Source organism: Rhinopithecus bieti, unplaced genomic scaffold (genome assembly GCF_001698545.2).
Source record: "Rhinopithecus bieti isolate Rb0 unplaced genomic scaffold, ASM169854v2 scaffold_45112, whole genome shotgun sequence".
Lineage (NCBI taxonomy): Eukaryota > Metazoa > Chordata > Mammalia > Primates > Cercopithecidae > Rhinopithecus > Rhinopithecus bieti.
In genome coordinates, this window is record NW_016817996.1 from 187,572 (window position 1) to 200,242 (window position 12,671).

At 39.8% G+C, this 12,671-nt stretch overlaps 1 protein-coding gene across 1 annotated transcript in view; it reads left to right on the top strand.

Moving 5' to 3' along the window:
* The window catches only part of LOC108518259 (phosphate regulating endopeptidase X-linked), a 156,629-nt gene that overhangs the window by 139,116 nt on the left and 4,842 nt on the right, over positions 1–12,671 (top strand). Inside the window, 1 exon segment of the mRNA XM_017856526.1 lies at positions 7,525–7,602. Coding sequence (XP_017712015.1) covers positions 7,525–7,602 — 78 coding nt within the window.

Genomic DNA, 12,671 nt, shown 5'->3' on the forward strand with positions numbered 1-12,671 from the left:
AAAAAAAAAAAAAAAAAAAAAAAAAATCAATTGCAATGAACTTTATACCTTGCTTAATTTTCCAGAATGTTTTATATGTTCTCACAAAATCTCTCATTTTCCCCTTTTTTTCTCTCCTGTGGTAAGATCAGTTAATATTGAAATATACCTTAATGTTAGCTGGGCATGGTGGCACATGCCTGTGATCCCAGCTACTTGGTAGTCTGAGGCACAAGAATTACTTGAACCTGGGAGGTGGAGGTTGCAATGAGCTGAGATCATGCCACTGCACTCCAGCTTGGATTACACCATGAGACTGTCTCAAGACAACAACAACAAAACCCGGGGAAATGTACCTTGGTGTGAACAGCACTGAATGATGTTTATGATCATATGTTAATCCTCTTATATTTAAAGCTTAAATGTAAAATCTAGCCTTTTATATTTTCTGATACTATTGATGACATAGATCAGAGTGGGTTTATCAAATTATTCATTATATGAATTAATATTTATTGAGTATTGGTCACTTGCTATGTTACCTGTGGTAACATGGTGATTAGGTGGAATAGGCTATTGGTTTAATTTGAATAGTATTAGAAGATTCTCTCAGCTACAAAACCTCTCATTTAATTGTATTTATTTCTTTGACTAATAAACTACTCTTTTAAATAAAAGTATTTCTCCAGAGTAAATATATTAGATTGCTATTAGTCACTTACATTCTATTATAAACTAGTTTGAGGCCCCAATGGAAGCTAGTGGATTAGCAACCTTGAAAAATTAATAGTTTTGATGGATGAGAAGGGAAGGGGGAGATATCTCTGGAGCACAGAGCACAGAAAGGCCAACTAGGGTATGATGGTATTGCAAGTGGTATGAACACATAGGACCTGCTAGGTATTGAAAGGAACAGATACAAGAAAGGGAAAGAGGAGGAAGGCAGAAACCAAGATGGCAAGTGCTAAAGGCAATCTGTATCTTTAATTTTTTTCTAGGGTTGGGTTTGGTAGTGTTTCTTGTGTCTGTTTTCAGAGGTGTGCCAATAGTGGCTCTCAAAAGAGTCCTCCAACTTTTGGGGCGCTGCAAATAGCCTGGATTCTTTTGACTCATATGCAGAGTCTGGCTTTGCTAGGAAAATCTCCTACTGTGCTCCAAGAAGGTTGTACATTTGTCTTCCATTGATAAGAGGGTTGCGTCAATAGCTTTTCTCCCTAGGCATTTCTTTTCTCATTATTTTTTCTCTCACTACAAGTGTGGTCTTCTGAAACTGGACGTATGACTAAAGACAGTGACATTATTTCTCAGGAGTTTCAGGTTATTTGTTTAGGAGTATAAGATGACCTGGACTCCTCTGGAAGACCCTCCAAACAGACACACAACAGTTATTCCAAATCCTTGGAAGAAGTCATGTTTCTACTTTATTGGTGTAGTCTATAACTAACATTTGCCCATCATGTACTCTGGACCAAGGGAAAAGAAGTGTTTTACATGCATTGTCATCCTGAACTCTTGCAGATAACGCTGTGAAGTAGGTACTAATTTTTAGTGTTTTTTCCCTCAACATCTGATGTAAAGGAGAGTGTGTTAGGATTACATTAGCTATTGGAAAACATGGCACATAATGCTTCAAACAAATAAGGGCTTTATTTTCTGTATGTCATGAAGGAGAAAGAGGGAGGCAGTCCAGGTCTAATATGCTGGGCTTCAAATGCCATCAGCTTTTCATCCCACCATCTTCAGCATGTAGATTTTTTCCTTATATGTGTTGCCTTTTGATTACTACATGGCTGCTCTGCCTCTGGCATTGCATCAGCATTCCAGAAAGGAAGAAGAGGAAAGACTAAAGCAGTAGTTCTCAACTGGAGGTGATTTTGCCATCAGGGGACATTTGGCAATATATGGAGATATTTTTGGGTGTCACAACTTGGCGGAGGGGGGCATGGGTTGCTCCTGGCATCGAATTTGTAGAAACCAAAGATGCTGCTAAACATCCTACAAGTTACAGGACAACCCCCACAACAAGAATTATCTGGTCCAAAGTGTTGAGAAACCCTGGACTCAAGGCAGAAAGCACATGCTGATGAATCTGTCCCCGTTTAAAATGGATTATTGGAAGTGCAACAAGAAGTTTTTCTTAAATGTCATTGGCCTGAATTTCATCCGGTAGCTGACTCCAGTTGTAAAGAAAACTGGGCAACATAGCTATTTTGTTGCTGTTGTTGAGTCCATTGTCATCCTAAGCAGAATCGGAGTCCTGATAGTAAGGGAAGAAAGGGAGAATAGATATTAGGTAGACAATAGGCAGTGTTTATTTCAAAAGTTAAGTACTCTCCCTAAGGTCGCAGAGGTAGTGAAGATCAGCAGCTGCGTAAACCTCCTCTATTGAGGAAGGATGTCCAGCTGTCAAGTGCAGCTTCTCTCCAGATGTCTGTATGAATAAAGCATGAAAATGCATGCACTGGGTATGGAAAGCCCTGGAGTTTTTGATCAGCCACAAACAGCCTAGGAAATACTTCTTGCAGCATATAATATGCAATCTGTTAAATATTTATATCACTGCTCTCTCAGTATTTACAGTGGGACTTGCCTTTCCTTTTTGTCCATGTAACCAATAGGGTAACTAATCTCACACCTGACTCACTAATACTTTGCCCTTCAAGCCATCAAACTATTGGTGCTTCACTTCTCCCATTCTGAAAAATTAAAAAGCGATGTGATTACTATTTGCCTTACTTAGGGTTCATTCAGGGAAACAGACACTCTTCTAAGTATATCAACCAGCAAGACATTTAATACAGGGAATTGGAGGCTTAGGCAACACTCAGAGGGCTGGGGAGTGAAGGGCAGAGTCTGCCAATGATCTCTGCTGCTTGTGCACCAAAGAGGTCTTTCTAATGAGAATACCTAGAAGTTTCTGGAAAAGGGCTGTATCTGCTGTCTGCAGATGCCCACATGTCTGTATATGGCTACCAACAGCAAATGAATGGCATCTCCTCTTCTACCTCTGGAATTGCCTATGAGTGCTTCTCATTGGCAGTCTAACCTGGAGCCATGGGATATTGCAGGATGTAGTTCTGAAGCTTCTCAGGGAAAAATGTAGGATGAGGAGAAATTGACAACGAAGTCTGTGGCAGAAAAAAACATTTGAGTCTGAATAGAGGTGTACATATATAGCACATTTTAGGAAGAAGAATAGTCAGATGTTGGCAATGTTGCCACTAGTATTATTACCTTATTCTAGGTATGTATCTTTGGGAGGTAAATAGGGATTCTTTGTATCTGTTCTGATCTGATTCTCTTCAAGTTATGGTGATGCTAAATAAATAATAAAAAAGGATTCAATAACCTGCATAGATGGTGCAGAAGGTAATATATTCTGTGAGGCTCTGTGGTGCAGTGGGGGGGTCCCAGAGATGAGGTTTAAAAAACAATGCATAATTCACCAGCATGCTCTGGAAAGACCAGTCTTCAGAAAACAATTGTGAATGACTCAGCTTGTTCATTCGTTCGTTCTCTTTCTTTCCTTCTTTCTCTTTCTTTCTTTCTTTTTCTTTCTTTTCTTCTCTCTCTCTCTCTCTCTCTCTCAAACTATCTGGAATTCTTGCTATAGTTATGCATATGACTTATAGTGAGCTGACAAAATATAGTGCAAAGTTAAATACAATGCAGGAAATAATACAATAATCTCAGAATGAGGTAACCTGTAGACATACGACCTAGTTTGGTGTTGGGGGTAGAGTTGTAACCTCTAGTTATCTGCTATCTGGGTCACATCAAGCTTTTAGTGTGTGTAACTCACAGGGTTTTGAAGGTATAATTTGATCTGTGCTATACTTGAGTCTCTGAAACAGCAAAACCCATTATGACTGTGTCCTACAGCCCTTGTAAAATCCTAAGTCTTGAGTTTCAGGATTCTGCTGATGTTTAATATTTGAATTATTTCAAGGAAGATAAGGAAACTGTACTATCTTATTCTGTTTATTTCTTGAGTGAGGAAAATTGAAAGGGACTAAAGGAAAGAACTCGTTGCCAAGAGCAGCGTCCAAAGGTCACTGGTTTTGCTTTGCGGCTTTGCTGGAATAAAACCAATGTGTTTGGGGTTGCCTAGGTCTTACGTTAGGTCATCTGGAGGCAGATCTGGAGATGAGAATTCCTGTGTAAGTGATTTACTAAACAAATACTCCCAAGAGAAATCAGTAAGGGAATGGGAGAAGCAAGACAGGGAGGGGTGAGAGTCCAATTTCAGGAGACATCTCAGAACTAGTCTGATCCTGCAGGGAACTTTGGAAGTACAAATTATACCTCAAGAGTTTGTCCTGAATTGAGGCAAGGGGGCTGTGCTTTCGCATTGCTGCTTAGGGCCGCTTGGGCGGAGGCGGAGGCGGAGGCGGAGGCGGAGGCGCAGGCGCAGGTGCAGGTGCAGGTGCAGGTGCAGGTGCAGGTGCAGGTGCAGGTGCAGGCAGGGTGGGTAGAAGGCAAATAAACTCCCAGGAACTAGCTGTTTTTGATTGCAGGCAAGCAGCTCTAGTAGCTCCTAGGGCAGGACTTCAAAAAGTCTCAGGTGTTGGCCATTAGAAAAGAGCAACAGATGCTGGAGGGAGGCACAGAAGTTATAAAAGGGATCCCACGGAATCTGGTCGGAGCCCTGACAGTGTACTTGTAAGCTTCTCTTTTGCTTTTATGAAACCCAGAATCTGGGGAAGGGAGAGAGAAATTTTTCACATGGAACTGTAAAGTTTCTCTACAGCAAGGGTTGACGAACTTTTTCTAGAAAGGGCCAGATAAAATATCTGAGGCTTTGTGGGCCACAGGGTGTCTGACCCAATTATTCAGTTCTACAGCTGTACTGCAGAAGCAGCCATAGATGACAGGTAAACAAATGAGTGTGGCTATGTTCCAATAAAACTTTATTTATAAAAACAGGGGTAGGGTAGCTGGATTTGGCCCAGGGACCATATTTTGCAAATCTCTGCTCTTGAGGTTCTTCATATGTGCCTGTTTGTTTTTCCTTTATTTATTCCCTATCTGTTATAAAACACAGAGGATAATTTGTACCTTTGTCTGTCTAAATGATGGTTACGACATTATGATGTATCTTAAATTATTCTAGACCACTGCCTCCAATCTTGCTGGCATCCTGGCCATCTTTCATAATGTTGCAAAGATAATCTTCCTGAAGCGTGACTCATCTCCTTTTATTCCCATGCTAAACATATTTAGCTCTCTCTTAGCTGTAAAATAAAATTTAGGCTTGTTAACATGGCATTCAGGAATCCCTGTGATCTGACCCCAGGCCAATTTTCCTGCCTTATTTTCTGCTCTCCATCCTCATGTACTTATAGTCCTGCTACATTAAATTACTCGCCCTCTCTTCAATATGCCATTATCGTGTGTGTTTGCTATCTCCTCGTAGTTTTTTTCATTTTTATGTATTTAAACTGACTACATATATATACTGACAAAATTATATATATATATATGATGTAAAACATGAAGTTTTGATACATGTATACATTAGAGAATGGGTAAATTAACATATCCATCACCTCATATATTTATCATTTTTGTGATAAAATTTAAAATCTACTCCCTTAGCCATTTTCAAGTGTACAATACATTGTTATTAACTATAGTCACTATGTTGTACAATACATCTCCTAAACTTATTCCTCTTATCTAACTGAAATTTTGTATCTTTTGACCAACTCCCTAACCCATTCCTCCACCCCTGGTAGCCACCATCCTACTATACTGTCTCCTATGAGTTTGACTGTTTAAAATTCCACATGAATGAGATCATGCAGTATTTGCCTTTCGGTGCCTAGCTTATTTCACTTAGCATGAAGTCCTACAGGTTCATCCACATTGTCACAAGTGACAGGATTTTCTTCTTTTTTAAAGCTGAATAGTATTCCATTGTGTATATATACTACATTTTTAATCCATTCCTCTGTTGATAGACATTTAGGCTAATTCCATATCTTGGCTATTTTGAATAGTGCTTCAGTGAACATGGAGGCGCTGATATCTCTTTAGCATACTGATTTCATTTCCTTTGGCTATATCCCCAGTAGGATTACTGCTTCGTATGGTAGATATATTTTTAATTTTAGACGAACCCCATAGTGTTTTTCTTTTCTCTTTTTTTTTTTTTTTTTTTTTGGGGAAGTCTCACCCTGTCCCCCAGGGGGGGGGGGGGGGGGGGGATCTCGGCCCACTGCAAGCTCTGCCTCCTGGGTTCACGGCATTCTCTTGCCTCAGTCTCCCGAGTAGCTGGGACTACAGGTGCCCGCCACCACGCCCGGCTAATCTTTTTTTTTTTTTTTTTTTTTGTATTTTTAGTAGAGATGGGGTTTCACCGTGTTAGCCAGGATGGTCTCGATCTCCTGACCTTGTGATCCTCCTGCCTCGGCCTCCCAAAGTGCTGGGATTACAGGCGTGAGCCACCGCGCCTGGCCTCCATAGTGTTTTTCATAGTGACTGTATCAAATTATATTGCCATCAACAGTGCTCAAGAGTTCCGTTTTCTCCACACCCTTGCTAACACTTGTTATGTCTTGTATTGTTGATAATTGCCATTCTAACTGGTGATAGGTAATATCTCATTGTGTTTTTAATTTTCATTTCCCTGATGAATAATGATGTGGATCATTAAAAAAAATGTTGGCCATTTGTATGTCTTCTTTTGAGAAATGTATTTTCATTTTATTTTCCCTTTTTAATTACTTTATTTATTTATTTATTTTGAGACAGGTTCTTGTTCTGTCACCTAGGCTGGAGTGCAGTAATGTGATCATAGCTCACTGCAGCCTCTACCTCCCAGGCTCAAGTGATCCTCCTGCCTCAACCTCCCAAGTAATTGGAACTATAGGCAGGTGCCACCATGCCCGGCTTGTTTTATTTTCATTTTGTAGAGACAGGGTCCCACTGTGTTGCCCAGGCTGGTCTTGAATTCCTGGCCCCAAGCAATCCTCCTGCCTCAGCCTCCCAAAGCTCTGGGATTACAGGCATGAACCACTGTGCCCGACCTCCTTTCCCCATTTTTTAACCAGGTTATTTGCTTTCTTGATATTGAGTTGAGTTTTAAATATATTTTGGATATTAACCCTTTATCAGATGTATGGTTTGTACATATTTTTGCCTCCATCTTTGCCCCTGTTTATTCTCCTGGAATGTTCTTCTAGCTCTACATTTTGAAATCCTAACCATTCTCTAAGACTCGATTCAGTCACCTTCTCCATTAAGCATTTTCTCCATGCAGAAACAGTCTGTGTTCTGGACTTTGATAACAATATTGTCTATTTCTATTAAAATTTTTATTTTATTTACATTGTACTAGACAGTTATTTGCTCCATTCACTGCATTTTTAGTATACCGAAGTCTCTCAGTATATATCTATCTACTTTTGCCCTTCACAGTGGCTTGCACATAGTAGATATTCAGTAAATGGAATTTTCAGATGAAGGGCGCATTTCTACATCTTGTGATTATTAATGATTTAAGTGCTGAAACTCTGACATTATTTTCTTTTCCTTTTATAGGCGAGAGCTGTTTTGGCAAAAGTTGGCTATCCAGACTTTATAATGAATGATACTCATGTTAATGAAGACCTCAAAGCAGTAAGTGCTATATTTATTGTACTTTCTTTTTTTTTTTCTGGCAAGTTTTACTGGCCTTGTGCCTTTCAACTAACCCAAGTCCAAGCAATTAAAACTGGTGATGCCAGAAAACACCAACTTTTGATTAATTCCTTGGCTAGATATGAGCCTGAATATGCCAGGCAGATCACAAGATTTAGGGCAGATTCAAAATCAAGGAAGTGGCAGAAACGATGCATAGCTGAGTGGGTACCATAAAACAAATGGACTTGGGTTTGGCCTAATTTGATCATAAAAGAAAGAATTAAGCAAATTGAGTATTTTGCAATTAGTGAGCATGTTCTAATGGCAAATGCATCATGTTTGTTGTTAAACACTTTTTATTTGCTTCATTCATATTAAATGAATAGTAATAAATCTGCCTACTGGGACTTAACTTCATTAAACTTTATGAGTGTTTTGGCAAATTAAGTGCATATACATATGACTCTGTAATTTATTGTGAATTGGATTGTGTATTTGCAGTAAGTTACTGATGAAAATAGTCATAATTCTTCTTTATTCCAATATTTTGGACATGTATTTTCCAGTAGGTATATTAATTACAGGCCTTTCTAATCACAACGACTGTTACTTCCTCTTCTACAAATAGTTCTGATAAACGATTTTTCTTCCTCATTAAAAAAACCTGTTTTTACCATTCACTAGATTGTCTTGAAAACGCAGTCTTTTGAAATTCTTTAAGTAACTATGCTTCTGAGGTATAGCTCTTTCCTGAAATTGTGGCTCAACAAGTGGCATACGTGAAAGCAATCCCAGCTTTGTAGACGAGCATCAAAATTTTACAAGACTATTCAAAAGTGAGAGAAAGCATTAATTAGAATCTTCCTCCATTGGGCTCTAAGATATAGCCTCCCAAAATATTGATACAGTTGCCCTGGAAGAAAATAATTATGTCTCATAGCANTATTATCATAACTAAAATATTGAAGCACTTGACATATTCATGTACATTAACTTTTAATTCCTTCAGTGATTCTGTGAAATAGATGATGTTCATTCCCATTTTGCAGAAAAGGACAGAGAGACTCAATAATTTAAGTGAGCTCCTCAGTTCCACACAGAGTTTCAGAGCCAGGACTGAAATCTGGGCTCAGGAAGCTCTGCCTGTAATCAGAGAAGGGGTTCTTGAGGGTCCTTTTTAGGCAGCTGTGCTGGAGGAACAGAAGCATCAGGGTGGAGACTTGGTGGGGGCAGTGTGACCAGAGCTGTTGGAAGAAGAGCAGAGGGAAGGCCATATTATCAAACGGTTAAGAGCACAGGCTCCAGTATCATGGGCCTGGGTTTGAATTCTGTTTCTTCCACTGACTAGCTGTTTCATCCTGTGTAGGTTACTTAACTTCAGTTAGCCTCCCTTTGGTTATCTGGCTACTGGAAATATCATAATCAAGTCTTAGTATTGTTGGGAAGATTAGATGAGATTATATAAACATAAAAGCACCTGGCATAATACTCTGACACAGAGTATGGCCTACTCCCTATAAAGGGGAGCTTTAATATGGACCATTTGTGGTCCATTTTCAAATCAGCCTTATAAAATATTCCATTTCATTGATCCTTAATAGAAATAGACTGCAGCGTGAATTTACAGGAAAGCAAAAAGCACACTGGGTATTTTAAACAGGGAATTTAATATGGGAAATAGGTTGGAAGGCAAGAAAAGGGAAAATAGATAAACCACAGGTTAACCTGCTGTTGCTATAAGAAGAATATCACCAGGGCACAAAGTACCTTAGCAGGAGAACCTGGGTAACTCCATACAATTGGTACATATTCTGAGTCAGGATGTGGATGAGAAGGTTTGAGAGACAGTTTGGTGTAGTGGTTATAAATAGGGACCCTGGAGTCAAAGTGCCTGGAGTAAAACCCCCAGTCTACCATGTACTACCGTGTTACCTAGGGTAGGTTATGTATCCTCTCTGTGCCTTTCTTCATCTGAAGAATGAAGGTGATACAAATCCCTCCCATATAGCATTTCTGGGAGGAACAAATAAATTAACATATTTAAAGTGTTTAGAATGAACCTGAGCATACAGTCAGCACAATGTAAGTGTTAGCTATGACATCCTCAATTCACACTTGTGGTAGTGGATATTTTGGTTTGAAAAAGTCCTCATGAATTAACTCATACACTGTCCAGGTCCCTCAAATTGATTTAAAAGGGTATACAGATGGAGCAGTCTCAAGCTTTAATTGAATAAGGTAGCACTTAAGGCTTACTCACAATATTTAGTTGATCAAGTTTTGTTGGCATTCTGTTGCTAAGTTGAGAGCCCCAAATTTAAGGACCCATTGAATGCAATATCTTTTGTGAAAAGAAACCAGATGCCAAACAGGATGCCATGTTGGCTATGCTTCTTTGTTTCTCTGGGGCCTGAACTGAAGCTGTTACACACCAAGATTTTTTAATCACTTCTTTGAAGAAATGGCTTTCATCTGACTCATTGCCAAAACAGACACAATTACACCCAAGAGTTTTAACAGTTTAAAAACCTGACAGTGAAAAAAATTCCAGGTACATGAAGTAAAAAGACATTTGTATTCAGAAACCGATGGTTTTAGTCCATTTTCACATTGCTATAAAGAAATACATGAGACTGGATAATTTACAGAGGAAAGAGGTTTAATTGACTCACAGTTCCACATGGCTGGGGAGGCCTCAGGAAACCTACAATCATGGCAGAAAGTGAAGGGGAAACAGGCACCTTCTTCACAAGGCGGCAGGAGGGAAGAATGAGAGTTCAGGAAAAAACTGCCACTTTTAAAACCATCAGAACTCGTGAGAACTCGCTATCATGAGAACAGCACGGGGAAACTGCCCCATGATTCAGTCACCTCCCTTCCTTGACATATGGGGATTACAGAGATTTGGGCTCTCTCACTTTCTCTCCCCCTCAATCCCTGCCCTTTTCTTTTTCTGACAATGACTTCAGTCCCTCCTCCAAAGCTCAGCTCTGGAGTGGCAGTTCTCCTCTACTCTTCTAAGTGACGGTACCATCACCTCCTCCCTTTTGTGACCCTAGACACAGGAGTAGCAGCTGTGCTACTCCCGTGACTCTGGCTCTCACAGAGCCAGATCATATCACTGATAGATGAAATGAATAAAATCCACCCTAAAAGGTAAAGGATGACATTGCAATATTGTCACTGAGGGCAATAGCAAAAAGACTAAAGTATTCCTGGTACACAATGAGACTGTTTTCAGTTTTAAGAAACATGTGGATAAGGACTCCTATGAGAAATTTCTGGTAATATGAGCTCTGAGCATGAGAGGCTGTTACAAATGAAAAACAGCATGCTGCATTTGAGACAGGTGGAGATATGATTCATCAGGCACAAATGCAAAAGGAAAGAGGAGCGAAATTACCTGATGGATCAGATGAAGGTCAAGGAAAAATGCTGAAAATGGAAGTTGGGCTCATGTGGAAATAAAAGCAAATGAGATAGAATTAAGAGGTAAATATGCAAAAGAATCAGAAAATTTTTTCTTTAAGGATGACAAGGTAAACTGAGGTACTCAGCAAAGCATTTCTGAATAACAATCCTGTAGTTTTGGAAAAGAACAAGAATAAATAAAATGCCCTTTATTTGAATCCCCATCAACGTGCAGGAAAACCTATTAGGCTAAATAGGTAGGCATCGGCCCATTTTCAAATCAGCCTAATAAAGTATTCCATTTCGTTGATTCTTAATAGAAATAGATTCAAGCAGTGAGTTTCTACCAATTTTGGAAATATTTCAATATTAGCGAGGAAATCAAAAGGCACACTAGGTATTTTAAACAGTGAATTTAATACATGAAATGTGTTGGAAGGCAAGAAGAGGGAAAAATGAGATAAACCACAGATTAGTAACTTTAGAAAGCAGCTGCTACTCCTGTGTCTAGGGTCACAGAAGGGAGGAGGTGATGGTACCGTCACTTAGAAGAGTAGAGGAGAACTGCCACTCCAGAGCTGAGCTTTGCAGGAGGAACGGAAGTCATTGTCAGAAAAGAAAAGGGAGGGAGTAGATGGGGAGAGAGAGTGAGAGGCGGCAACACAGCACCCATTTCCCTCCTGCAACCCACTGATTTCCTCTAGCGCCTCCTATTTGCAGGAAGGTAATTGGCAAAGGAGCTTGGGAAACAGTTTTCAGATTTCTAGTCCCCAGCATTACGGAACAGAGTGAAAGGGTAGGCAGCACGTAGCTGAAAAACTATAGGTAAATAACCAGCACAATTAAGGACATTACTCATTCTTGTGAAAGCCAATGGAGAATTGCAGTAAGGACTAAAGTCAGAATCATGGCTGACCTCCATTTACTTAGGAGAATTGGAAATGATAAATTTTTCAGAGGCCAAAGTTTCTGGTGAGTGATACACACATATATACATATAATGTGCATATAGGGATATGCAGACATGTGAACCTATGTAAGATTCTCTGGGGTGGATCTGGTCTGCTTTGGCCAGTGAAACGCTAGTGTGTATGTGCATGTGTGTGTGTGTGTGTGTGTGTGTGTGTGTGTGTGTGTGTGTACATGACAGACAGTGCTACTATGCAAGAGTGAGGTGATATTCAGATGGAATGCTGCAGAAAAAGAGGTTGTTAAAATATTAAAATAATTATTTACTATTTGTTAAAAAAAACAAAACATTGCACTCAGCTCTTTCAAGGGACCCCTGGCCATCATGGCACTGGAGAGCTAAGGGTGGGCATTGGAAGTGGGGCACCCTGGTGCCCCCCAACCTTCCAGCCAGACCTCTGTAACTCTCTCACATTGGCCTTTATCCAGACTGTTCCGCTCATCAGAGCAGACCAAGACCAGCCCCAGTGTGGAGGTGGGACATCTGGTTCCAGTGCTAGTGTGCTGGCTGGAACTCCCTCAGACCCACCTTCACATAGCTGTTTGTGGGAATTGCATCCTCCATGGTACACTGTATATGTGGATTATTAAACATTTTGAACATCACCCCAGTATATATTAGGCTGGTGCAAAAGTAATTGTGTTTTTTCTCATTTTTTTTTTTTTTTTTGAGACGGAGTTTCGCT